The sequence below is a fragment of the Petaurus breviceps genome, unplaced genomic scaffold (assembly GCF_028583685.1).
Source record: "Petaurus breviceps papuanus isolate PSGF00001 unplaced genomic scaffold, PetGlider_PUasm1.0 178, whole genome shotgun sequence".
Lineage (NCBI taxonomy): Eukaryota > Metazoa > Chordata > Mammalia > Diprotodontia > Petauridae > Petaurus > Petaurus breviceps.
In genome coordinates, this window is record NW_027185777.1 from 18,844,584 (window position 1) to 18,870,306 (window position 25,723).

At 39.7% G+C, this 25,723-nt stretch overlaps 4 protein-coding genes across 10 annotated transcripts in view; 3 read left to right on the forward strand and 1 right to left on the reverse strand.

The window, feature by feature from the left end:
• RAB18 (RAB18, member RAS oncogene family) overlaps positions 1-25,723 on the forward strand; it is a 508,262-nt gene that overhangs the window by 55,916 nt on the left and 426,623 nt on the right. The gene's annotated exons all lie outside the window — the stretch shown is intronic.
• ACBD5 (acyl-CoA binding domain containing 5) overlaps positions 1-25,723 on the forward strand; it is an 88,003-nt gene that overhangs the window by 55,916 nt on the left and 6,364 nt on the right. For 5 of the 6 annotated variants that reach the window (XM_069086348.1, XM_069086350.1, XM_069086347.1 and 2 more), the window contains 7 exons: positions 1,489-1,623; positions 3,789-3,995; positions 6,445-6,551; positions 12,214-12,484; positions 15,269-15,468; positions 22,039-22,083; positions 22,543-22,652. In XM_069086348.1, the coding sequence (XP_068942449.1) occupies positions 1,489-1,623; positions 3,789-3,995; positions 6,445-6,551; positions 12,214-12,484; positions 15,269-15,468; positions 22,039-22,083; positions 22,543-22,652 (1,075 nt within the window). The remainder of the gene's footprint in view (positions 1-1,488; positions 1,624-3,788; positions 3,996-6,444; positions 6,552-12,213; positions 12,485-15,268; positions 15,469-22,038; positions 22,084-22,542; positions 22,653-25,723) is intronic. The other variant, XM_069086346.1, reaches the window with a different exon arrangement.
• YME1L1 (YME1 like 1 ATPase) overlaps positions 1-25,723 on the forward strand; it is a 191,677-nt gene that overhangs the window by 55,910 nt on the left and 110,044 nt on the right. The gene's annotated exons all lie outside the window — the stretch shown is intronic.
• MASTL (microtubule associated serine/threonine kinase like) overlaps positions 1-25,723 on the reverse strand; it is a 109,507-nt gene that overhangs the window by 34,360 nt on the left and 49,424 nt on the right. The gene's annotated exons all lie outside the window — the stretch shown is intronic.

Here is a 25,723-nt window from a genome sequence, read left to right on the forward strand (position 1 = left end):
CTAAGGTACTCTACCGGTACCTTCTCTCAAGAAAAAAAAAAAAAACCTAAGGCAAAACAGCCTGAGAGCTCTTGTGATTGACTAAATAAATAATTAACAGAGAGGAAGGAAGAAATTCAGTACTTCTTAGCGACATGGACTTCTAGCTTCTAGCTAATACGAGTGAGGGCAAGAAGCGATATCTAAGGTTGGTGTTGAAATTTGACTTCACTGCTTTGCTGTAGAATTGTGCCTGGTGTGACATAGATAACCAGAGCTGATGATCCCAAAGTCATAAGTAACTGAAATTCAGGGGCTGTTCAGAAATCTAATTAACTGTTTGGATGGTAAAAGAATCTCTGAAATACTTGGGCTGTGTTCTTCTTGATGACTCATTTGCTCCTTTAAGATACATGTTTAAGAAAGCCAGTCTTTCTACTAGGTTATTGAAAGCATGCTCTGTAAATCTGAGTGGGAAGGGACCCCAGAGGATATTGAATACAATGCGTACCCCCACCAGAAATCCCATCTACAGCTCAGCTGAGGAGGGGCAGTCCATTTGTTAGCTGAAGTCTTCCAGTGAGGAGGACATGGTACCTCTGAGGTTGTCCATTCCACTTTGGGATGGCTCTGAATGTTAAGAGGGTTTTTCCTTACCTGACACCTAATTCTGCATCTCTGAAAGTTCCACCCATTGTTTATAACCCTGTCCTCAGAATTAAAGCTAGCTGGCATATCCCCTGACAAATCTGATCTCTTCTGAATTGAGTCTGGCCAGTTCCTTCAGCTGATTCTTATATGGCACAGTCTAGGCCTTTACCATTAGGTCACCTCCTCAGTGCTCTCTAGCTTGTCAAAGTCTTTCCTGTAAGTTTGCAAGTGTCTAGAAATCCTTCGGGAGAAAGTTGGACGCATAGTGAGCCTCTTGGTCCCATGGTGAACTGCAGAAGTTAACACGCTTCCATAGCCACCTAATTTGCGGCTGTGGAATAAATTATGTATTGGTGTATGTGGGAGTCTTAGTTTCCTTTGCCAATCATTTAAAAGCCCTTCAGTAGAATTAATAAAAGTAATTTCAGTTTTGAAAGGAGCCTGTGGGTAGAAAAAAAAAGAATTCTTACCTTAACCAATGTTAAATATGTAAATTCTGAAAATAGCCTTCACTATAGTGTTGCTACAAGTGATCTGTGCTAGATACCACATTTCTGTTGTCAACAGCATGGCAAGCATGACACATTGCAGGCCTAATTAGTCACTTTAAAGAGAATTGTCATTTGTAGGTATATTTAACTTTGTTGATGTTAATATAGTAAACCCAAAAAAGGAGGAAACAGAAGTCTCAAATGTAGTGTTTTATAGGAAAAAAATAGTATAATCATCACTTCTATAATTTAAAAAATTTTGTAATATGTACCACAATCATTGGTTATTCTTAAAGACTGTTACAGAGTTAGTGATTAAGCATTTTGGTTGAGGATATTAAATTAAATGTCTTATTTTATATTTTAGATCTTGGCAATGTTCTATCTTCCACTCCAAAGGTCAAAACTGTAAATGGGAAAGCTGAAAGCAGTGATAGTGGAGCTGAATCTGAGGAAGAAGAGACCCAAGAAGAAGTAAAAGAAACCAAGCAAAGTAAAAATGATAAGTTTTCAAACTTTGTTTGTTTAGTTTGTTCTAGTAATTCAGCATTTTCTGGGGTTGCCAAACACTTTGGGGTTTATCTGATGTCAGCCACAAAATGCGACTCGGCCAGAATTTCCATTCTAATAAGGCCAGCTTAATGCATTTGCAGAATAGGGAGACTGCTTCCTTGTCCCTTTAAGTAATATTTGGGATTTGAGTTGAGAGGTATTGAGAAAGATTCCTTAGTGGCCATTATTGGTACTTGAAATGCCATTAGAGAAGAATTCTTTTGGGTTAAGGAGTTACTTCCTTGTTAAAATACATATCTCTTTCTCCATGTTTCTGTGTGTGTGTGTGTGTAAATGAATCTCAAAAGGAGGAAATAGAAATGAGAAATATGGCATTTTTAGTACAAAAATTGCATGGGTGTTTTGTATTTGTCTGTGTTTATATATGTGAGGGAAAAGATATTGAGCCTATATCAACTAGTACCTCATTGAGAATTAGTTTTTTAGGTTAAGAGAAAGGAGAACAAGGAGAATGATATACAAGACTGAAGTTTTAAAGGTAGGGAGAAGTCTGGAGAGTGGAGCATTTTAGTGAAGCAGGAAAAAACATGAGAACAAGTGCTTAGAATACTGAGTTAGTGAATAAGGAGAATAGGTTGTAGAATCGGACTGAGGCTGGCTTCCTGCTAATGACATTATCAGTCATGGAACAACTGGCCAAGGAGGGCCGAACCATTCTGGGCCAGGGCATCTCTTCGCAGCTGACAAATAGAATATTGGGAAGGGTGTCAGTGTGGGAAGGTTGTTTCTAGGCCACATAAAAAACTGTGTCTACAGATTCAAGAGTACAGTAGCCACCCTCTTTTACTACTGTTACTATCTACAATTTGGTTTTGTTGATATGACTATGATAACTTATCTAATTTTATTGTTTACTACCTATTGGAATATTTGTAAATTATGGTTAAGTAATTGCCCAAGATTATCAGTGCAAAAGAAGGTTCTGTTCTTCATGGGTAGAAAGGAACTTACTACACTATACCAAGAAGTCCAACCTCCTTCCCCTCCCCCCCAAAAAAATTATGAATTTACTATTTTGACCAAAAAATAGATATTTCTATATCTGTTATCTTTCTCAGAACACAATTATAAAAATGCATAGGAAAGTCTTAAGACTTCATGAATTCAGACCTTACTAATTCAGAATTGGGCTAAGATGAGCTTTTTAGTATCTTGAATAAAGGATTTGTTAAATTAATAGTATTAAGATTGCACAAGGGAGATGTTATATATTTAAGAGAACAAATTTTTTAGGGACTTTAGCACAGTTGTAATTTTAGTATTTCTGCCAGTTCCCATTATACTTTACTTAAGAATGGAGACCCATCTAGGAAGATGTCGTCTTGGAAATGCTTTGTTAATTGTTTTTTATTACTGAGCACACTTAAAAATAGCCCAAACTGCATTCTCTTTTGAATAGTCTAGAATTCAAACTTGCTTAAATTTTCCAAATTAGTGAGATTTTCATTTAGATTCCATTTCCTTTAGAAATTGATCGCATTAATCTCTGTACTTTCAGTGCTACCCTATTCTTTCACAAGAATTTAATTTGCCTAATGCCTAACCTTCAGCTTTTCTGATTGTAAGGAAATGTTTCCTCCAAAAGGGTAGGGTAAAGTCTGGTTAGCTGGAAAGACCCAGGGAAAGTGAAGATTTAGATTTGGATTTAGACAACTAAATTTGTATTTAGATAACCAACAGTGCATCTTTAGAAAAGGCTTTGCCATGACCCCTTGGGTGTGTGTGTGTGTGTGTGTGTGTGTGTGTGTGTGTGTGTGTGAGATTTCCACCTTGTGCAGATACCACATATGGAGGTTGGGGAATAGTGAATTTTGTATCCTTCTGTTATAAGTCCAGATGCTTAGAGGAGGGGTTTCCTCTGCGGATTTCAGAGGATGCAGAGGAGATCAGGGTAGTTTTGAAGCCATCTTGGAACTTTTATGCACATGAGGAAGCATGTTGTGGTGCCGAGCTAAAAAAGGGATCCCCTTCAGGAGGAGTGTAATCTCTAGGGATGACAATTCCTGCCTGTAAGAGAATAGTAGGAAATACGGATAATCCTCATCTGGATGATCAAGAGTTGACTGACTTACACTTAATTTCTTTTCTGTTTAAAAGGTAAGAAAGTGATGCCAGAACCAAAAGACGACAAAGATTTGGAAATTGTTTTCACTAACGGTTATGACAAAGACAGCATTCTCCCAGATATACCGAATGATATTCATGCCAATTCTTCCCTAAATGGCTTGAGCACTGAAGACATAAAGAATGGGGACCAAAACTTAAAGCAGACTGGACAGACTCCTGTCATCATTCATCAAGGTATGAAGCACTGCTAATTCTTACTCACTCTCCTTGGGCAAGACTTGAGTTACCTCAATATTCAGTCATTTCACGGTCAATTTCTAAGACAGATTGCACATAAGTGAAAACTTAAACTTGGACAACTTAGGCAAGTTTGAATTCTAGATGATTTGAAAAAGATACAATGTTGGTACTTTTAAGTGTGTATGGTAATAGATTATTAACAAGGTAATTTCCAAGAAGAGACTTCCTGGGCCAGCTTTCATGAATCTACAGCTGAGGAATAACATTGTAGCTTTGAGAGCTAATGGTATTTGCGCCCAGGCGAAAAATTGTTTTTGTTTGAGGAGTTGGGAAGTAGAATTTTCTGCGGTTGTGTAACATTTTAAAACATAACCTTTGTAGTTATTTACTTTTGTTCTGGGCCCCCATGGCTCTTCAGCCATTGTAAATCTGAATGTCCATTAACTGCTGAAGTGCAACTTTGTAGGAAACAAGATCTTTTTGCAAACAAGGTGCTCTGCGTGTGCTGACCACTGTGTTTGAGAGTCCTTGCGGGTTCAGCCAAGGAGTATTACAGTTGTACTCTGCCTGACATATTTTATTAGCTTCAGTTCAGTAGGTGCATCAGAAATTTGGGTATTTTGGGTATTGGTAATTCCACTTACAGAATTGTTATATGGCAGTATTTCCAGAAAGCAGATTTCTTGTTGTTTTTCAGTCATGTCCAACTTTCCGTGACCCTATTTGGGGTTTTCTTGGCAGAGATCCTGGGAGTGGTGTGCATTTCCTTCTATAAATTTCTTAGTTCATTTTTATTATTGACATTATGATGATTGTAATCTGTGATTTCATCAGGAAGGGAGTGTCCAAGAAGGAAATCCCTCTACCAGCGTACATCAGCAGCTTACAGTCCCAGAGAGTAGTCAGGGGCCCTGAGAGATTAGGTGACGACCCTGGGGTCGCACTGTTAGCTATACCAAGTGTCAGAGGAGGAGTCGGAGCCAGCCAGCCTGCTCCCTGGTGCTGTGCCACCTCTTTTCAAACTTTGCTTAAAAATTCTCAGAATGCTTTATGTATGTTATCTCATTTGAGTCTCACTACAGCCCTTTGAGACTGGTGTTATCCACACATCTTACCACCAAGAAAACTGAGGCTCAGAGAGCTTAGCCTTACCTCTAGTCCTACACAGCTAGTAATTGTCAGGATCAAGCACAGGTCTTGACTCCAACCCTGTCACTCCATCCAATATAGTACCCTCCTCCCCCCCAAACAACTTGTATCACCTGTGAATTTGTGTATGGGGCACATTGATGCCTCCCAGAGAGACACATCAGCAGGTTAGGCATTGGGATAGCCTTCCTCTCTAACCACATCTCTCAGCACACACACAAATACATAGGCATACCCTGTTTCCTTCTTACTGATCACTTTCCCTTAGCCTTTACTTTTCTATTAAAAAACTGGTGAAAGGAAAGTATGCCTACATAAGATTCTGTGACTCATTAAGGTTTTATTTCACAATATTAAAACATTCCAGTTCACTGGTTGAAAACAGTGAGTTAGGGGCGGCTAGGTGGCGCAGTGAATAAAGTGCCAGCCCCGGAGTAGGGAGGACCTGAGTTCAGTTCTGGCCTCAGACACTTAACACAAAAATACTAGCCATGTAACCTTGGGCAAGTTACTTAACCCCAATTGCCCTCCAAAAGGTTAAAAAAAAACAACAGTGGGTTAAAGCATGATACGAATGTGCCAATGTCAGAAGGTGGTTAGTTTCCTTCAGTTTTTAAGTCCCAGATTGCACTTTGAAATCTAGCCAGCCATCTCTCAATGTTGTCATAAGAAGACTAGGCAAGAGATTTTGGGTGTTTTATCTATCACTGCGACTAGAAGAAAAAAGCATAAAAAAACCCTTGTGAGAGCTGAATCATTTTCATAAATGAAAAACTACAGCCTTAAGTCACTTACAGAATTTGTGTTGAAAAACCTTTTGTGTTAATAAATATGACCAGAGGCAAAGTTCAAGTTCATCCCAGGAGAGTCCTTGACCATTCCTTTGCATTTTGCCAATTTCTCCTGAAATCTTTGTTGTTGGTGGTAATTTATTTCATCAGTATTTTATGTTCTATTGTACTGTCAAGTACTTTCCATCCATCAGTGGTAACCACTTGAAACCTTTTCAGATGAGCGTCAACAGTTTCATTTAAGAATTTGGTGAATTAGGAAAAAAAAGTTTAAATTTGATATAAGCAAATCCATGGGTTTTTTTTTCCCACTTTGGAAATTTGAATGATTATTAGTTTTTACACAAGATCTTTTTTTTTTTTTTTTTGCTTTTTGGAGGGGAAAATGCTCTATTCACTGTGCCACCTAGCCACCCCCACAAGATTATTTGATTAATATTTAATGCATTTTTTTTATCTTAGAACATAGTCATACTAACTGAGCATTTGTTAATTATATTCAGGCACATATGATGATCATGTTGAAGATATTTCAGGAATTCAGCATTTGACAAGTGATTCAGACAGTGAAGTTTACTGTGATTCTATGGAGCAATTTGGACAAGAAGAGGTAAAAAATGACATTTTCTGATAGGTAAGTTTTCAAAGTGGTTTATCAGGATTTCCATGCCCAGCATCTGTTCATCACTTTGAAAACATACCTCTAAAATTTGTAATTATTTGTATTTTATGATCATTTATTAATTTCTAAAAATTCTTTTTTTGTTTCCCTAAGAATTATTTAAATTCTCCTGAGTCCTCAACTTGTTGTTAAATATTCTGGGACGTTTGAATTAGAGAGATGGTGACTTCTTTAAGATACAGATGCTAATGTTTAATTTAAGTTTATAGGGGCTTGCTTCTTAAGAAGTCAAATAATTGTTTTGAAACGTTGAAGAATACTTACACTAGTCCCAAAACAGTTGATTTAGACTTTGATTCTGAGTGTAATTAATATTCGTGTTTTCCAATTTGTCCCTTCAGATGGTAGAAACTCAGAATAGAAAGATGTTTGCAAAAATTTCTTTAAAAAAAAATGTAACCAAACATTTATTGTCCAGAATTCCTCTGCTTTATGGTCTCTGAAAGCAGCTGGAGCACTAATTGCCTTATAACTGCTTATATTTGTTTGAAATGTGTAGGTTTTTCTTTCCCTTTAAAATAGCTGTGATATTTATCCCTGGAAAGAAATGTATAGGAAGGAAGGAAATGAGTATTCATTACTGTTATGGGCCAGATGCTCTGCTAAATGCTTTACAAATATTATCTCATTTGAAATAACACTCCTAGTAGGTAAGTGCTATTGCTAGTTCCATTTTACAGTTGAGGAAATGGGGAGATTAAGTGACTTGCCCAGGGTTTCTGAACTCACATCTCCCTGCTTCCAGGGCCAGTGCTCCAACCATTGTGCCTCCCAGGTGCACCTCGGTTTCAGTGACTCTGAGAGTCGTTTTTTTTTTCCCCAAAAAAAGTTGAGTTGTCCAATCCTTAATTTTCATTTTGGTAACTAGTCATTCTGTTGTTTGATAGATATTAAGGTCTGCCTTATTTTGACTCTTTTTCTGCACCACTAAATAGAAGTGATTTGGTAATTAGTTAATTGGATTGTGTAGACAGCTAACCTCACTTATCCAGGCCAAAAAGAAACCTCACTTTGAAGTCTGAATTATTGAGAATATTCTAGAATAAAATAAGCTCTATCCATTCTCTTTTTCATTGCTTGCTTCAAAATTTTCTACTTCAAATTATTTTTAATTCCTTGAAAAAAAAAAAAGAACAGATGTACCAAAGATTATATTTTGAAATGTCTTACTAATCAAGTTTAGATGCTTTTTAAAAAACTTTTTAAAAAAGATAGGATCTCATTCAAGCTTGTTTGCTGCTCCTTGTGATGCCCTGATTATTACCTGGTAAAATTATCTTCCTTGCTGAAAGTATAATTCTTTTCTTGGTGTTAAGCAGAAATTTGATTCCTTTTGTAGGTGAAATGTGTATTCTCTTTTTTTCTCCTTTGGTGTTGAAGTGCCTTTGGCCTCGTTTCACCAGAACAGCCTTGCAATTTAATAAAATCAGTGGAAAGTAATCTGACAAACCTTGTGTTTGGTTTGGCTTAATAAGTTGTTAGACTAAATAACAAGTTGAGCCGTAATATATATGATGTTAGGGACATCTTGTCTAAGTGGTTTCCACCTGTTTTTTAATTTTAAAATAGTTGTGACCTTTTATTTGTTGAAGACTGAGTATTTGTATTTTTCTGAATGTGGATATGTATGTGCATCACATCTAATGTTCAGTAACTAGAGAATTGTAGATCTTCACCTGTTAATGAGCCTTAAGATCTGTTTAAAGTTCAGTTTTTAGTGTAAACCAAAACATATGTATTTTCTCTTCACTTACACCTTTCTTGTGTGAATTTTTCTATGGTCCCTTGTGCATATTCATTGTGGCATGTGGCATTCAATAGGCATTCAATGCCTATTCATTTAGTGTTTGTAGAATTGAATTTACAAGGTCATTCAGGGAAAATATAATGGAGAAATCAAAGGTGTAGTCACCAGTCAGGTTACTAGCTCCCCGCCTCCCAAATTGTAATTTCATTGATATTGAGAACTCTCAATGACAGAATTCTTTCAACGGAAACAGATCTTGTTCAGTCATTTTTCAATTTGTTAGACTTTTTGTGACCCCAGATTGAGGTTTTCTTGGCAGAAATACAGGAGTGGTTTACCATTTTCTTCTCCAGCTCATTTTATAGATAAGGAAAGTGAGGCAAAGGGTTAAGTGACTTGCCCAGGGTCACAAGGCTAGTATGTATCTGAGACCAGATTTGAACTCAGGAAGATGAGTCTTCCTGACTCCAGGCCTGGCAGTCTAGCAGATCTACTACTCTTCTTTAATTAGAGTTGCCGGGGGCATCAAGAGATTAAGTGGATTTGTCTCAGTGTTACACAGCTGGTATGTGTCTGAGGCAAGGCTTGAATCCAAGTCTTCCTGACTTTGAGGTTGTCTCTTTAACCACTACACCAGTTGTGTCACACTCCAGTAGAAACAGGGGTGACTACGCAGCGAATAAGGATCTTTGTGGGCTGTACACACTATCATTATCTGCGTTTTATGGTATTTTAATTTTGCTAAATATTGGTCCGTTACATTTTAATTTGGTTTAGGTTGCAGTGGTGAGGGCTGTGTGTTTGACACTGTTTTGCCCCTTGGACATTAGTATATAGAGAAATCAGTTATGTGTCATATCTGTTAAACACTGTGTTTTTAAGTACAGGAAAATGTGAGCCATTTTTATTTCCCTCTGGCTTTTGATCATTTTTGTTTCAGTTTCTGCCATATGTCATTGCATGCTATTCTCCCCAGTAGCTCAGTACTGCACCGAACCAGCCATGTGATTCATCCACCCAGGATTCTGCTTCTGATTGAAGCACTGAGGACATTTTGGAGAAGTGCATGATAGTTGTCGTTGATTGATTTCTTCCTCAAAGTCATTGGTGTGTCCTAAACATCCTAGTTTCCCCTAGGAATTGAAGGTCCAAAGTATAATTTAAGTGTTCACAGGACCTTTGCATAGACTAAAGAGATTAAGATTCTTCAGCCCAGAAAAATGAAGAAGGGGATATAACCAGAACCTAGAAAAATCATTTGGTTAGAAGAAACACAGACTTGTTACCAAGTGCTGAAATACCAGCGTGGGAGAATACCAACATGGTGGGAAGGTTCATAATAAGCATGCACTTAGCCAGCAAAGGGAATTTACATCTCCATGCTTAGATACCTCCCAGGGTGCTAAAGTAAACTTATGGGTGTGACCTCTGAACCACTGCCTGTTATTTGAGAAATCCCAGAAAATTGACAAGTTACCAGAAGTCTGGAACCAGGTCAGTGTATTTTCCATTTCTCACAAAAGGGAAAAGGGCAGATTTTGAAAATCGCAGGTCAGTAAACTTCATCATAACTACGAGCCAAATCCCAGAAAGAATGATCAAATCAGTTATTTGTAAACTCATTGAAAAGAAGATGGTTATTACTAGGAGCAAGCACAGATTTGTGAGATAACAAGTCACGCCAAACTATAGCTTTGCTAAATTGTCAGAGCAGACTGTGTTGTAACGATAGTGTATAGGTTGATTTCATCAAGGCATCTGACAGTTTTTCACAAATACTCTTTTGGACATAGTCATGGGGCAGTGGGGTAGAGGGAGCTGGATGCTGGTATATTTAAATGTCTGTAGTCCCTAATGGAGTGATAGCAAAGGGAATGAGGTATGTTGGGAAGACATCCTGATTCCCCTCTCCCTGGAGGTCTTCAAAGCAGACTTGTTGGTGAGGTCAAAGAAAGAGATTTAGGTCTGGGCTGGACTGAGCTGTCTCTGGTTTTCGCTTTCTAATTGGGGATTGGGAGATTCAATCTGTCAGTGTGGCCACTCACACAAATTGTCCCCCACATCTTGTCCGTTTTCTGTTCAGAATTAATTACAGTCTGTTCCCCTTCCTACTGACCCTAGAATGGCCTGTTCAAGGAGGCAGCTGTTGGTTCTGTTCTTCTTTCATTAGCTCTGCTCCTTCTCACAGCCACATGATCTTCTGTATTAACCTCAGTGCCTAGTGTGACATTTTGTCCCATAAATGTTTAATTGAATTGAGTCCTTTTCTGTTTTTGTATAAGGATAATTAAATCTAACTTTTGCTACTCCTTGGGACTTGGATTTTGCATCTTCTCATTTCACATGGATCTCAGTATCCCTGTCAAATAGCTAGAAATCTATCTTTATTTTTACATTTTTATCATACAAGCATAGAATTTTTACTCTGAGATTCACACAATGCTTTCTTTTTCTAATAACATTTTTACTCTATTCTGTTTATATTGCTTTGACCTCATCCTTCCTTTAGATCTTGTACCCTAGGGGCGGCTAGGTGGTACAGTGAATAGGCCCTGGAGTCAGGAGGACCTGAGTTCAAATCTGACCTCAGTCACTTAACACTTATTCGCCATGTGACTTGGGCAAGTCACTTAACCCTAATTATCCTTCCTTGCCCCCTCCAAAAAGCAAAAAAGAAAAGATCTTGTACCCTGTAAAGACCATACACCATGATTACATTTTCATCAAGCTGTATGTGACACCTCTATTGGGTCCCTCAGATGAAGAAATTAATTGACTTTTATTTCAGTTATATTTCAGCACAGTTATTCCTTGAAAGGTTGAAGTTTTAGTTCACAGAGAATTATTAATAGTTTCTGCATTACCTAAAATTACAAATTGAAAGAGGAGCCATAACAATTTAATGGCATGGATAATGATTTGGAAGTTCTGTTTTCAAACTGAACCAAATACTTGGTGATTTTGAAGATTATAAACTATCTGCTTTGGTCCATTATTATGAGGTTCATATTTTTATTTTCTAAAAGATATAATAGAATTCAGTTTCCATTCAGCCTTGGGTAACTAGTAACAAAAGCCTTGTGTGGGTATGTATGATAGCTATGTGTGTGTACAAGACAGTAATTTATAACTATAGTCTTTTTTTCTGGAATTTTTATCCATTTACTTGTTTTGAATCTTTTCGATTTAAAACAAATTTTTTTATAGTAACATTTCACTATTTAAATAACTGCTCATACTGGAAATTTGGTTTTTCTCCTAAATATCTAACTTGAGGAGATAAGAAAAATTCATTCACTCATTCATTTGGTAAACATTTAAGTACCTGCTCTATGCCAGTCACTGTACCAAGCACTGGAAAAATTGGGGAAAATGATTACAAAACTTCATGCTTTTTTAAGTCAGCAAATATTTTCTACCTCACCTCAACTTACATATAACAGAATGAATTTTATATTTTTGTGTACATTGCAAATAGACTGTCAGAAGTACATTATCTTAAATTTTAAGTACTAAAGCTGAATTGTTGTAAAAATCAGTTTTCAAAGTAATCTTAGTGTTTAGGATAATTGAGCCTTTATTATTAAATTAAAAACTCTAAATAATTACTTATTAATAGGTCATATTTTTAAATTATCTGCTTTTAAAATTTCTAACCAGCATAATGAAATTTAAATTTACTCCTAATCCTTAATGTGCCTGCATAAGAAAAATGTCAATGTTAAACTTTAATCAAATTGAAAATTAATTGGAAAAATATTTTTAGAAAAAGGATTTGCCTTCATATAATCATGAACATTTTATGGGGCATTATTTTAACAAAATGGTGTTTTCAATTTTTAGTCTTTAGAAATCTTTTCATCAAACAAAGGACCATTTAGATATTCATCTCATGGAGGAGATCACAGTCAACTTTTGGAAAATTCTGGTCTTCCTGAAGAAGTTTGCATTGCCTCGGGAAATCTCTGTGTTGGAGATATACAGGCCCTTGCTGTTGAAGGAAAAGGAGAAGTAAAGCATGGTGGGGAGGATGGCAGACCCAGTAGTGGGGCACCCCAACGAGAGAAACGTGGCGGGGAAAAGGAGGAATTCTCTGGTGTGAGGAGGGGGAGAGGTATGTCTTGTCTTGCTTGTGTTTCTTCTTAATTTGTCTGTTTCCAAAACTATGCAACTGAATCAGAGGCATCATAACTGTCATATATGCCATTTGACAGCTGAGATTTCAGTAAACAAACATGTCCAGCACTCCATTAAGCTCTGGAGTTGATACAAAGTGAGATAAGAGGCCTGGAGGGTGGGGAGGAAAGGCGCTAAGACTGGAATAAAAAGCAACAGAAGCCTTTTAGTGAATTGCCAAACCGAGATGTTAACTGCTAGGGGGTGGATGATAACAGACCCAAAAGAGCTGAGGAATTTGGAAGGGAGCACCTTTTAGACATGTCAGCGCCGGCACAGACAGCCACAGCAGCGGGCGGCAGCAGGGCCCAGGCCATGTTCTGGGGTAGAGAGATGTCTGCTCTGGTCTGGGGTATTGAGTGAATGGAAGCTAGAAAGGTGGGCAGTGCTAGAGTGTGGAGAGTCTTGAACACCAGCAGAAGGAGTCAGAACTTCACGTATGTACAAAATGAAGCATTTGAAAAGTTTAATTGATGCTTTTTCCTTTGGAGTCATAGTCATTTCCTGATGTCCTCCTCCCCTGCTCTCACCTTCTGAGCCTAAGCCTTGTAACTTAGAAAGAAAAAGTTACACGAAACCAGCCAAAACATAACCTTTTCTTTTTTTCCCTTTTTAAAAAAATCATTATTTATTTATTCAAAACATAACCTTTTCTAATAGCATATGTAATGTTCTGTGCTTGGTCTACCATCTCCCCAATGAAAGGTGGGAGATGTAGTTCCTCATCTTTCTTCTAAGGCCAAGGTTAGCTGTATAATCATCCGGGGCTCAGTTTCATTTGTCTGTTCCCTTCATTTCCCTGGCTCTGCTTATTTATCTCTGTGTCAATGCATAGCAGGTTAGCCACAGTTCCCTGAATTCTTAATGTTGGTTATTTCATTTGGTGAAGTGATATTAAATTACATTGATTGCCCAGTTTATGGGTACGCACTTTGCCATTGAAGATTTTTTTTAACAGACCAAATCCCGTTATCCTGATTCTCCCCTTTTGGCAGAATAGAGCAAAATAAATGTCTTGAAAATGGTAGAAGAGACGGTTCTCCCTCCATATGCTTTATGGAGCCTTTGAAGTAGCCAGGCTTGTGTCCTCACACAGCCGCCATAACCATGCCCCTAGTCATGTGGCAAGCCAGCAGAGAAAAAACGTTTTCTCCTCCAGTTTCCACGAAGCTCTCCCTTCCAAACTTTCCCATCACTATCAGTGTATCATCTGTCAGCTATTCCTGAAAAACTACTCCGTTATAAATTCAGAAAATTGTTCATTGGTCATGTGTCTCAGGTCCACCCTTTCCTTCATTCTTCAAGCCAGTACAGTAGTTCAGGTTTTCATCCTGGACATAAATAAACTAGAGCATTTTAGTCATTACACAAATCAGTTATAAAAAAGAATATTGCCACATTCTCCAAACAATGTCCTGTAGCAAAATAGTGACATTTATATAGCAATTTAAAGTTTTCAAAGCACTTTATACACATTGACTCATTTAAACTTTAACAGGCCTATAGATGCTACAGTTATATTATCAGACTCATTTTTTATAGATGAGAAAACTGAGTCTCTGGCCAGCGGTGACAAGCTTGGTCATAGCCAGTAAAGTCAGAGACGGGAATTGGACCGAGATCTCGTGAATGTAAAATCTATTACTCTCTCCCTCCCCCATGCAGAAGTTTGGGGATGTTCAACCCTTGTACCATCCAACAGGAAGAGAATTTCATTTTTAGTGGGTCTCTGACAGCCCTAGCATTCAGTGGATAAAATGTTTTCAGTTTGATCCAGCCGAGTTGTGCTATGCACCAGCTCTGCTGAACAGTGGGGCTGCAGAGATAAAAAGGAAACATAACAGTACCTTCTGGAAGCCTGTTTTCTAGTGGGGTGATAAGGTATACACACAGATTCAAAGTTTCTGCCTAACTGGATTTTTCTTTGTTACGAGGGAAGGAAGAAAGAAATGACTGTGATGTAAAAATAATTTTCAGTTAAATTTACTTAGGGGAAATGAGCAATAAAAGGGAAGGTGTGGAGTGACACTGACTTGCCTTCTCTGACCAGAGCCCAAAGATCTCAAGTTCCTCTTGCCTACCAGGTCCCTTCACTAGCTGGTCTTTCAGGATGCATGCACTCTCTTCTGTAATGCATCCTGCCCACAGGAATTAGGATAATCTTCTTGGCTATTTTTAACAAGGAAGTCATTACTCAAGGGCCTAGTTTTGTTTTTTTTGTTGCCTCTCCTTTAGAGCCCAGACTTCTCTGCCAACTCTCCTTGTTTGGCCTTCCGTTCATTTCATTAACCTTGTTTTTCATTACTCATGCCTAATCTTCCTTGGAAGATAGTGCCCATAAGAATAGACATTAGGAGGGGTGGCCAGGTAGCACAGCGAGTAAGAGCACCGGCCCCAGTGTCAGGATGACCTGGGGACCTAATCCGGGCTCAGACACTTAGCACCCACCCAGAAACACCTGGCCGTGTAACCTTGAGCAAGTTACTTAACCCCAATTGCTTTAAAAAAAAAAAAAAGAATAGACGTTAGGAATGGTCTTCTGATGTAGAATTCGTATAGCTCTGTGGCCTGTGCTAGGATCCACTCTCCTGCTTCCCATGAACAAATATTAAGATTTATGCATAAAGAAACACACTAGAAGAGAATTAATTGCTTGTGGTTGTCTCACCTTTGGCAGGATTAATCTTTTCAACGTCTCCCTGTTTTGGTTCCTTCGATGTAGGCCACCGGATGCAGCATTTGGGTGATGGGCTTCACAGTGGACACATGGGCAGCGGAGGTGATGGAGAACGGTGGGGTTCTGACAGAGGGGCTGGGGGCAGCCTTAATGAGCAGATCGCAGTGGCGCTCATGCGGCTGCAGGAAGACATGAAAAACATCCTTCAGAGACTGCACACGCTGGAGACGCTGGCTGCATCCCAGGTGGGCAAACAGCCCTGTTCTTTTCCTCTGATTCCTTGGCCGTTTTGTGCTGTGTCTGTATACTTGGAAGGTACTGAGTGCCTGGTTCTCTAAGAGATGGAGCATGAGAGGAAAATGATGCATAAAGGTAATGGAGGCAGAAAGGAGGGAGACACTAAGGAGAAACTCGTTCAGTTTTGTCCTGAGCTGAAATGTGTGGGTGGACCTAGAGGTGACATTGGAAGTTGCTGTGAGAGCACCTGTCGTCCCCTTACTGTCCTGGTGACCTTGGGTGCCTCCTTGCCATTCTGGCTTTCCTTGGGGCCTCTATGAACATGGCAGCCCTCTAGGCTCTTGGAGAGAGGTTTTCAGGGGTTCATCAAAATAAGACATATTCCGTGCTTGCATTCCCAGCTGTACACATTAAATACACTTTAGTACTTTGCTCTCCTCAGTGTGGGCACACCCTCCATGGATCAGGTTGCGGCCTATATGCCTTCCATTCTTTGCAAATCAGGCCCCTAAATTGTAGCTTGCAGGATGGCCATCGGTTAGGCCTCCTTCTTGTACGTTATTAATGCCTCTTTTTCTGCTCATAAATCTCTGATGATGCCCTTTATGCCACTTCTTTGGTGGTGATGCGTTGCAGCCCACCATCTGCCTCCCTTTGAGTGACTTATACCTTTAATTCTTTGGAAACTGGGATTCTGTGCCTCATAACCAAACAGCATGACTGGAAGAATAGTGATTTTGCAAGGATGGGACTTTGTTTCATGGAGAAGCCCCAGGTTAGTAAAAGCATATGACACACTTTGCAAAGGACTCTGCTGGCCAGTTTGTGGCCCATGAGCAGTGTTTTTCTAAGGTGTATGTACTGGTGGACCAACTCCATGGGCTGGTCATCCAACTCTATAGCATAGTTTGGACAATCACAATTTTCCATTTCCTTGGTTTTTCCTGTGTTTAGATTGGCTAAAGTCTTTGGAGCGATTATGGCCCTTACTCAGGAATCTTTGCACTGTCCTGTGGCTTGATGCAGTCAGTGCATCATCATTCATAAACAGAAGCATTTGGAGAACTTTACCATCTTTCTCATTTTTTGCTTCCCATGATATAACTAATCAAAAGGTCATCAAATAAAGATATCTTTGCTATTATGGCTTTCTAACAAACACATGTGATCTTCACATATATGAGAAACATCAATGGAGAACCTTTCAAGTTGCATTTTGTTCTGCTAAATCATATGCTTTTTTTATAGTCAACCACCAATAAAAACTGGGATTTTGTATTCTCTTGTCCTTCAGTGAGTTTTGTGGATGTAAAGATGAGGACTGTGATAAAATATCACTGGTGAAAGCAGAATGACTTCATACATTGATCCTGTGCAGAAGCATAGGTCTCTTCACCTTGTGCCCATCACACAGTAGATATTTAGACTTATTAGCATCTTCCAGGCCTTGTGTTACCCTGACTACAGTTCCCTAATACTTGACCCAGATCTTTCTAGATGCCTGCCATTTATTTTCTTTAACATGGGAGCTTTGGGTATTGATAATTATTTTCCTGGGACCTTATCCTTTGGGTTTTCTTACAAGAGGTGATGAATAGAGTCTTTCCATTTTTACTTTGCCTTCTGGTTCTAACAGGTATGGGCAGTTTCCCTTTATAATTCTTTGAAATAGTGTTCAGGTTTTTTTTGTTATTTTAAATAATGGTTTTCAAGGAGTCCAGTAATTCTTATCATTACTTAACTTGTTTTCCAGGTCAGTTTTAATTATTAGGTATCATACATTTTCTTCTATTTTTCAGTCTTTTGACTTTGCTCCAATATTTTTTGTGGTCTTATGGAGTCATGGATTTGCATTTGGTTTATTTAGTTTTCAAGGGTTCAGTTTCTTTGGCAAGGTTGGTCATTTTCTCTTCTAAGCTAGCTATTTTTCTCCCAAACCTTGTTGAAAATCAATTTTTCCTTTTGAATCTCTGCTTGCAGTTGGTATAGAATCAGAGTTTTGATGCTGGTCAGTGTTTTCTTAGATCTATTCATCTCCAGCTTTAATTTCTGAATTGGGGCTTTGTGCAAGGGCCAGGCTTTCCTCTTGTTCACTGTGCTCTTGAATGGGGTGGTGAGTCTTACTTGTCTTGTCCTGGGTCTTTGCACTGACCTCTACTGTGGGGAGCCAGTTATGGGGAGTCCTGCCATCCCACAGCAGGGCTGAGAAAGAATCACATACACAGAGGTTGCGAGTGGGGTACATAAAAAGAGATGGAACTCCTGGAATGGTGAAAGTAGAGAGCCAATGTTTATTCTTCCAGGCATAAGCTTTATAGAGGCAAAAATCTCTTTCCTAATTGTTTTCCCCTGCGGACATTGCCGTACTTCTTTGTTCCCAGGCCCTGGGTGTAAACTGAGGACATAATCCTCACACCTGTGTGTTTGAGCTCTTTCCCGGGGGATGGGGAACCGATCCAGGCCCATCAGCAGGCTCTTTACCTGAGAGGGCTTGTTCAGCCATCAGGGTCGGAATCCCACTGGCCTGTGGTCCTCTACACTCTACCCCCTGGGTCTTTGAGATTCAGAGTGCTGAATTTTCAGGGCCCTCTCTGGTGTCTCAGGACAAGACAGCCTCTCCTCAGAGGCCCCAGGACTATATTGTAGTCTGCCCACTGTGACACCACAATCGTCTGTTCAGCACCATGCTGGTTACTGGCTGCCATTGATACCTGGGGCTTCTAAGATCCTCACAGTGAGGCTTTCTGGCCCTCTTGGGGCTTTCTTCTTATCAAATTTTTTTTGGAAGGGGGAAGGCAAGGCAATTGGGGTTAAGTGACTTGCCCAAGGTCACACAGCTAGTAACTGTGTCAGTTGTCTGAGGCTGGATTTGAACTCAGGACCTCCTGACTTTAGGGCCATGCTCTATTCACTGCACCACCTAGAGGCTTTCTTAAAGGAACCCTTTGCTTTTGCTGTTTTGACATTGACTTGGCTGAACTCATGTTGAGAAAAGGACAGCTGACCTTTCATGCAGATACAGGGTGGAACACTGTAGTTGCTGCTTGGATTTCCTGGTCATCACTCAGTGTGGCCTTTTCTGGAATAGGTATGTTGAAGCCAAATGTCCTTCCTTCTGTTCAGGCTGCTATCCGGGCAGGAGGTCTGCTGTCCTTTCAGAACAGATCTCCCACAGGACCTACTGGATCATGTTTGTCTCATGGAGTTGCATTATCATTCCTGAGTCCTTGGTTTCTAAGTCCTCCCCTGTTCAGTTTCAGAGAAATGTGGTTTGTAAGATAAGAATGTTCTGGGTTGAAAGGTGCCATTTCTACACAGTATTTTTACAACACCTGCAACATCAAAATGACTGTCACTTGTTGAGCCAGATTCTCTCAGCATTAGGCTCTTATTGAGAGCACCAAAGCCATAACTGAATGATTAACATCACAGTGGCCTGACCAGCTCACATCACTCTGTGGAGGGAGTGGTACCTGTTTTACCTAGTCTGGGCAGGTTTCCCTTTAAGAGGTGGGAAAGCTGTTCTTGGGATCATATTTGATTTGGCATTCTTGTTGTCTAAAAAATAAAAGACCTTGCCTCTATCCCATAGTCAGCTGGGGATCAGGGGTTTTAATGGAATTCTCCACTGCCCTGTGGAGAACCTGCCTTTCTCACCTAGTAGCCAGTTGCCATAGTGCATATTCAGGTGAAGGGAATCACCTTGTAATCTGAATTACTGTCTTATAACCTTAACATCAGTAACTTTTTAATTGATGATTATTAGCGGTCATTTTTATTTCATTTAATAATCCACAAGGGTCTCATTGTATTCTTTTTTTAAGTATTTTATCTGTTTTTATAGCATTTAAAAAAAATTTTGAGTTCAGAAGTTTCTCTCTCCCATCCCTTCTCCACCCATTGAGAAGGCAAACAATATGATATCAGTTATACATGTGAAGTCATGCAAAACATTTCCATATTAGCCACTTTGCATCAGTTCATAGATGTTCTTGCAGATTTTTCTGAAACCCTCCAGCTTGTCCTTTCTTATAGCACAATAGTTTTCCATCACAATCATATACCACAGGTTGTTCAGCCATTCCCCATTTAATGGGCATCCCCTCAACTTCCAATTCTTTGCCACCACAAAAATAGCTGCTATATTTTTGTATATCTAGGTCTTTAACTCTCCTTTTTTAAACTCTCTTTGGGATACAGACTTGGTAGTGATATTGTTGGATAGCCCACTGGGCAGAGTTCCAAAATGTTCTCCAGAATGGATGGGCCAGTTCACAACTCCACCAGAAGCGAATTAGTGTCCCAGTTTTTCCACATCCGCTCTGGCATTTATCGTTTTCCTTTTTACCTCATTGCATTCTAATCCAAATCACTGGCCTGGCCTGAGTTATGCCTGGTGCATAACACATTCATAGAATACAGAATCTAGCTCAACATTTTATGCTAATGTTACTTTGAAGCAACAAGCTATAAACCTATTTTATTTCCTCTAGTATTCTTCAGACCAGAAATCCTTTCGCCAGCACTGTTCACCACTGTGTTGTCTTCTATTCTTTGGATGTCTGCCCTTCAAACACAGGGACTGTTTCTTCTGTATCTGTAATCCTAGTATGCTTACCATATCCCCTAGCACAGAGCAGCTCTCCCTACCACCCTGCACCCTTAAAAATTTTTTTTTAATTTTGTATTTTTATTTTCCCCTAGTTACATGTAAAAACAATTTTTTTTTTTTTAAGCAATCAGGGTTAAGTAACTTGCTCAAGGTTACATGGCCAGTTATTTCTTGGTGTGGTGCTAAGTGTCAGAGCCTGGATTTGATCCCCAGGTCATCCTGACACTGGAGCCGGTGTTCTTACTTGCTGAGCCACCTGGCTGCCCCTAAGCAATTGGGGTTAAGTAACTTGCTCTAGGTTACACGGCCAGGTGTTTCCCGGATTTGATCCCCAGGTAGTCCGGACACTGGAGCCGGTGCTCCTACTCACTGTGCTACCTGGCCGCCCTGTAAAAACAATTTTTAACATTTGTTTTTTAAACTTTTAGTTCCAAATGCCCTCTCTCCCCCACTGAGAAGGCAAGCAGTTCTATATAGATTATACATGTGAAGTCATACAGAAATATCCATAATTCATGCTGTGAAGTCATACAGAAATATCCATAATTCATGCTGTGAAAGAAAACATAGACAAAAAAACCCTCAAGAAAAATAAAGTTTAAAAAAAAGTATGCTTCAGTCTGTATTCAGACACCATCAGTTCTTTCTCTGGGGACAGATGGCAGTTTTCATCATACGTCCTTCAGCTGTCTTGGATTGTTGTATTGCTGAGAACAGCCAAGTCTGATAACTTGTCTGATAACAACAGCTGATAATCTTACAGCATTGCCATTACTTTGTACACTGTACATGTCACTTTGCATCAGTCCATGCAAGTCTTCCCAGGTTTTTCTGAGAGCATCCCATTCATCATTTCTTATAGTATAAAATGTTCCATCATAATCACAGGCCACAACTTATTCAGCCGTTCCCCAATTGATGGGCATCCTCTCAATTTCTAATTCTTTGTCCCCTTCAGAAATGAATTGCTCTAAATATTTTTGTACATATAGGTTCTTTTCCTTTTTGTTTTTTTATCTCTTGGAATACAGACCTAGTAGTGGTATTGTTAGGTCAAAAGGTATGCATGGTTTTATAGCCCTTTAAGCATAGTTCCAAATTAGAGCAGATCTTTTAAATCAACGTGTTTTCATTGATTTGTTGTATTCACATGATCGTACGGTTAAAATGTGAAAATCTCTTGTTAATCCTCTTGGCATTCTTCTAAGGTGAATAAAGGTAGGCTAGAGAAATTGAACTAGCTGTGCCAGAAAGAGCACTAGTCTTGAAGTTAGGAAACTATAGTTGGAGTCTCACTTCTGCCATTTACTAGCTGTTTGGCACTGGCGAGTAACTTCACTTGTCTGGGCCTCAGTTTCCCCACCCATAAAACGGGGAGGGATTTGGACGAGTTGACTTAGAAGTTACCTTCTAGTTCTCAATTCCTCTTGTCAGGGGCAGAGCTAGAGACAGGAGAGGGCTCCTCTGATGTCTGATATAGCATTTAATGACCTGGCCTCATCTGCCACTCATTAAAGCAACACGGATACTAAGCAGTTATAAAACAGCAAGATGCAGTCTTTTGTAAAGCAATACTCACATGTCATCTCCCTCCCCATGGGTTTTAGAACCAGAGGACAGTAGGCTCCTTGCTGGGTCCAGTGGGTATCTTATGAGGGCTGGCTAGAGACTTGCCAGTCTGATCAAGAGACATTTAACCTACTAAGTTCTAGGCTAGTCTCACTACTCAAGGTACAGGAGACACCAAGGAGAAGAGCTATTCTAGATTTAGTCCTGACCCATAAGGAAGACCTGGCTGGGTGAGTGAATGGGGTAGGACTTGGGAGAAAGGGACTCTGTTTTCTGAGAGCTCAAACACAGTATTTTTTTCAACAGGGTTTAACAGCTCATTGAATGTGAATTGAAAAAAGAGCACCACATTATTCAGTTTGCAATGTTTCTTATTTCCTTTGGCTTCTGTTTGTAGGCAAAATCATCAGCATCGAAGACTGATAGTCGACCTCCCTCATTGGTAAGAGACTTTTCTCTTTTTTTTTTTTGCCTTTTTTTGGAGGGCAATTGGGGTTAAGTAACTTGCCCAAGGTTACACGGCTAGTTTTTTTGTGTGTGGGTGTTAAGTGTCTCAGGCCGGAACTGAACTCGGGTCCTCCTGACTCCGGGGTCAGAGCTTTACTCACTGCACCACCTAGCTGCCCCTAGTAAGAGACTTTTCTTGTGAGTGTTTTGAAATGTCACAATTAATTCAAAAAGTGTTTTTTCCCACTTCAGCATATTCAGAAGGGATTCTACCTTTTTGATCCCAAAAAAGTTCTGTATTGTATTGATCCAAGTCTTTATTTGAATTTATATGAATTACTCATATAAACTTCATGATCACTTTTTAAAATCTTGAGCACTTTAAACAAAATATAATCTTATGTCTGACCATAACATTTGCTGATAAGTGACGAATTTGTTTTATTTTTCTCAGAGACCATCGTGGTGGCCGTTTGAGATGTCTCCTAGTGCATTAACCTTTGCTATCGTATGGCCTTTTATTGCTCAGTGGCTGGTACACTTATATTATCAAAGAAGGAGAAGGTAATACTAATTGTTTATAATTTTGTTATTCAAAATAATGTTTATTAGTTCCTGCCAAAATGTACCTTTGCCTACTTTTCAGTGACTTTTGAGGGAATGTTTATTTTATAAATACTTAGTACATTGCCTCAATGAAAAATTTGGATTGACCTTAAGTACTAAATTTGACTGCAAATGAGATTTAATGGGGAATATACTTTCTTGATTTCTTCAAGAATTTGGGACCATCTCTCCACTTTGCACAGTTATAGCTTGGCAACTAGAAAGGACAAAAACAGCCTCACACCCCGGAACTTTGGGGCAAATGCTTATTGTGGAAAATAATCCTTACTTGGGGAAGTTAAAGAGAAAACAGGGAGGAATCCACTGGGTAAAGAATGTCCTCTTGCACCCGAACTGTGGACCGGCTTATTTCTAGTGTGAGTCTAGGCTTAACCATGGGAGAAACACCTCAGCCTGGGTCATCTTCAGTTCAGAGGGTCTCCACGGGAGGGGTCACAAAGTCAGACATTATCAGACAGAGGGAGTTCTCTAATTTAGGTCTCTGATTCCACTTCAGGTCTCTTAAGAGATTTCTGAAGCCTGCCCAAGTTCAGAATTGAATTGACTGAAAGGTGATCCTAAAAGTGGTCACTAGGTGGCGCCCATAGTACACAGAGCACCAGCCTGGAGTCAGTAAGACTTCTTAATATTCAAATCCAGCCTGAGATACATACTAGCCGCGTGACTCTGGCCAAGTCACTTAACCCTGTTTGCCACAGTTCCTCATTAGTAAAATGAACTGAAGAAGAAAATGCTTCAGTGTCTTTACCAAGAAAACCCCAAATGGGGTCACAAAGAGTCAGACACAACTGGAAAGACTGACACGTTCCTTTAGAATAAGGATGACATGAAGCCAGATCTTTGAAACTTTGTGTGTGTGTGTGTATGTATTCATTTTTCCAAAATTTTGAGCTCTTTTTCTGCTACCAAAATTTATTATAACAGTATCTCAGAATTGTTTAAATTTTATAGTGTATAAGAAACTTCTCCATAAGCAGCAGGGAGTCAAGTATTAGGGATAGTGACTGGGCCTTTGATCTCACTGGTATAGGGAATGTTCTAGTCTTCCCTTTGAAAATTCAGCTCTACATCTTCTCTGCAACCTGTTGTCTTGGGGAGTTGCCTAGAGCAATGAGAAGTCAAGTGACTGGCCCAGGGTCACACAGCCAGGATGTGTCAGAGGCAGGGCTTGGACCCAGGCCTTCTGGCTTGAAGGCCAGTCAGTCCATCTTCCACTGTGTGTGTTACTTTGCCTGTTTGATATTATTATTCCTGTGTAACTGCTGAGGAAACCTCTGCTGAAGGCCACAAAGCCAGCAGATAGGATTTGAAGCCAGGCCTTTTGATTCTAACTGTAGTGCTTAAAGTTGCTTCTCAGACTGCCAAGACTTGCTCCTTTGAACAAAAAGTAAATGCTTGCTTTCTATGTGAAGTGGCTCAAGGTCTTTTGATAATTTAAATTTTAACCTTGCTGACAGAAAATTCAGGAAGCCAGAAGCAGAATATAGGTAATCGCTTCATTTCCTTCACGGTAGATTTATGATCTTGGTTGGGTGAATGACCTGAGTCTAGCTTGCTTTTACTGTGTGAAAATTAAATCAAAGTATTATGAAAGGTTATTCAAATTTACTTATAAATTTCTACATAAGATGACTTTAAATGTTGTGGAGACATTTGAGCAACATTTCCAGAAACTCTAATACAAAAAGCAACCACTCTTTTCTTTCTTTCTTTTTTTTTTTGCTTTTTGGAGGGGAGAAGGTAGGGCAATTGGGCTTAAGTGACTTGCCCAAAGTCACATGGGCTAGTTTTTTTTGTGTATGTGTGTGTTAAGTGTCTGAGACCAGATTTGAACTCAGGTCCTCTTGACTCCAGGGCTGGTGGCTCTATTCACTGCACCACCTATCCGCCCCTATCAGGAGAACAAACCAGATAACTTCTTTTTATTTTTTTATTTTTAGAGGGCAGTTGGGGTTGAGTGATTTGCACTAGGTCACATGGCTAGTAAGTGTTAAGTGTCTGAGGCCGGATTTGAACTCAGGTCCTTCTGACTCCAGGGCCGGTGCTCTATTCACTGTGCCACCTAGCTGCCCCTCACAACTGCTCTTTTCTAAAGCATTTAAAGTACTCATTAGTTGTAACTGAATAATCCAGTTGCATCTTTTAGCTGTCAAGAGGTGAATCTGTACTCTGATCATGCTTCTTCACCCCTCTCTGCCCCTCTTGGCAGCTGTTGGGTTCAGTAAACCAGTGTTTTATATTTCGGTTTCACGGATAGTGAGGGTAGAGAGTAGGGGGATGGGGAAAGCATGGGGAGATTTGTTTAAACACAGAACACTTGCCTGAAGTACCGGAATTACATTAACTTGAGGACACAAAAAGCAGTTTGAGTTGTGTTGCAATATGTTCTCTTTTCCAAGTTCCTCCTTCCATTTCTTTTGTTATCGGGCCAAGGGTTGGGCAAGAGAATTGGGAGTAAAACAGAAAGACTTCTACAAGGACCACTTTTGTTAACAGCCTGCTTCATGTCCAGAAGTGGAAAGGCTCCAGCCGTCTGTCACCAAAACAGGGAGCGATGGTGGAGTGTTGGTGGAAAGAACAGCAGATTTGGAGATCCAAAGACCTGGGTTTGAGTCCCACCTCTGATACCTTTATGTCAGGCATGGACAAGTGAATTAGCCCCTGAGCCCCAGTTTACTGATCTGTGAAATAGAGCTTGTTACTTGTAGGTTTCCACTTCACAAGGCGGCTGTGAGGGCCAGCCAGAGGATAATGAAGTAAAGGGCATTGGATCATACATTCAGAGAAGGTCCTCAAAAGCCTTCTAGTCACAGATGAGTGACTTGGACTGTATCTTGTAGGTTGTTGAACCCAGGATTTGGACTCCAGGGCTGCATCACCTCCCCAGACATTTCCATTAGAGGCCTGAAATTGCCATATAAACTTCTCAATTGTTTAAATTACTGACAGTATTTCCACTCAAGTGGAAGAAAGGATGGACTAGATGGACCACCCCCCCCTCCCACAAA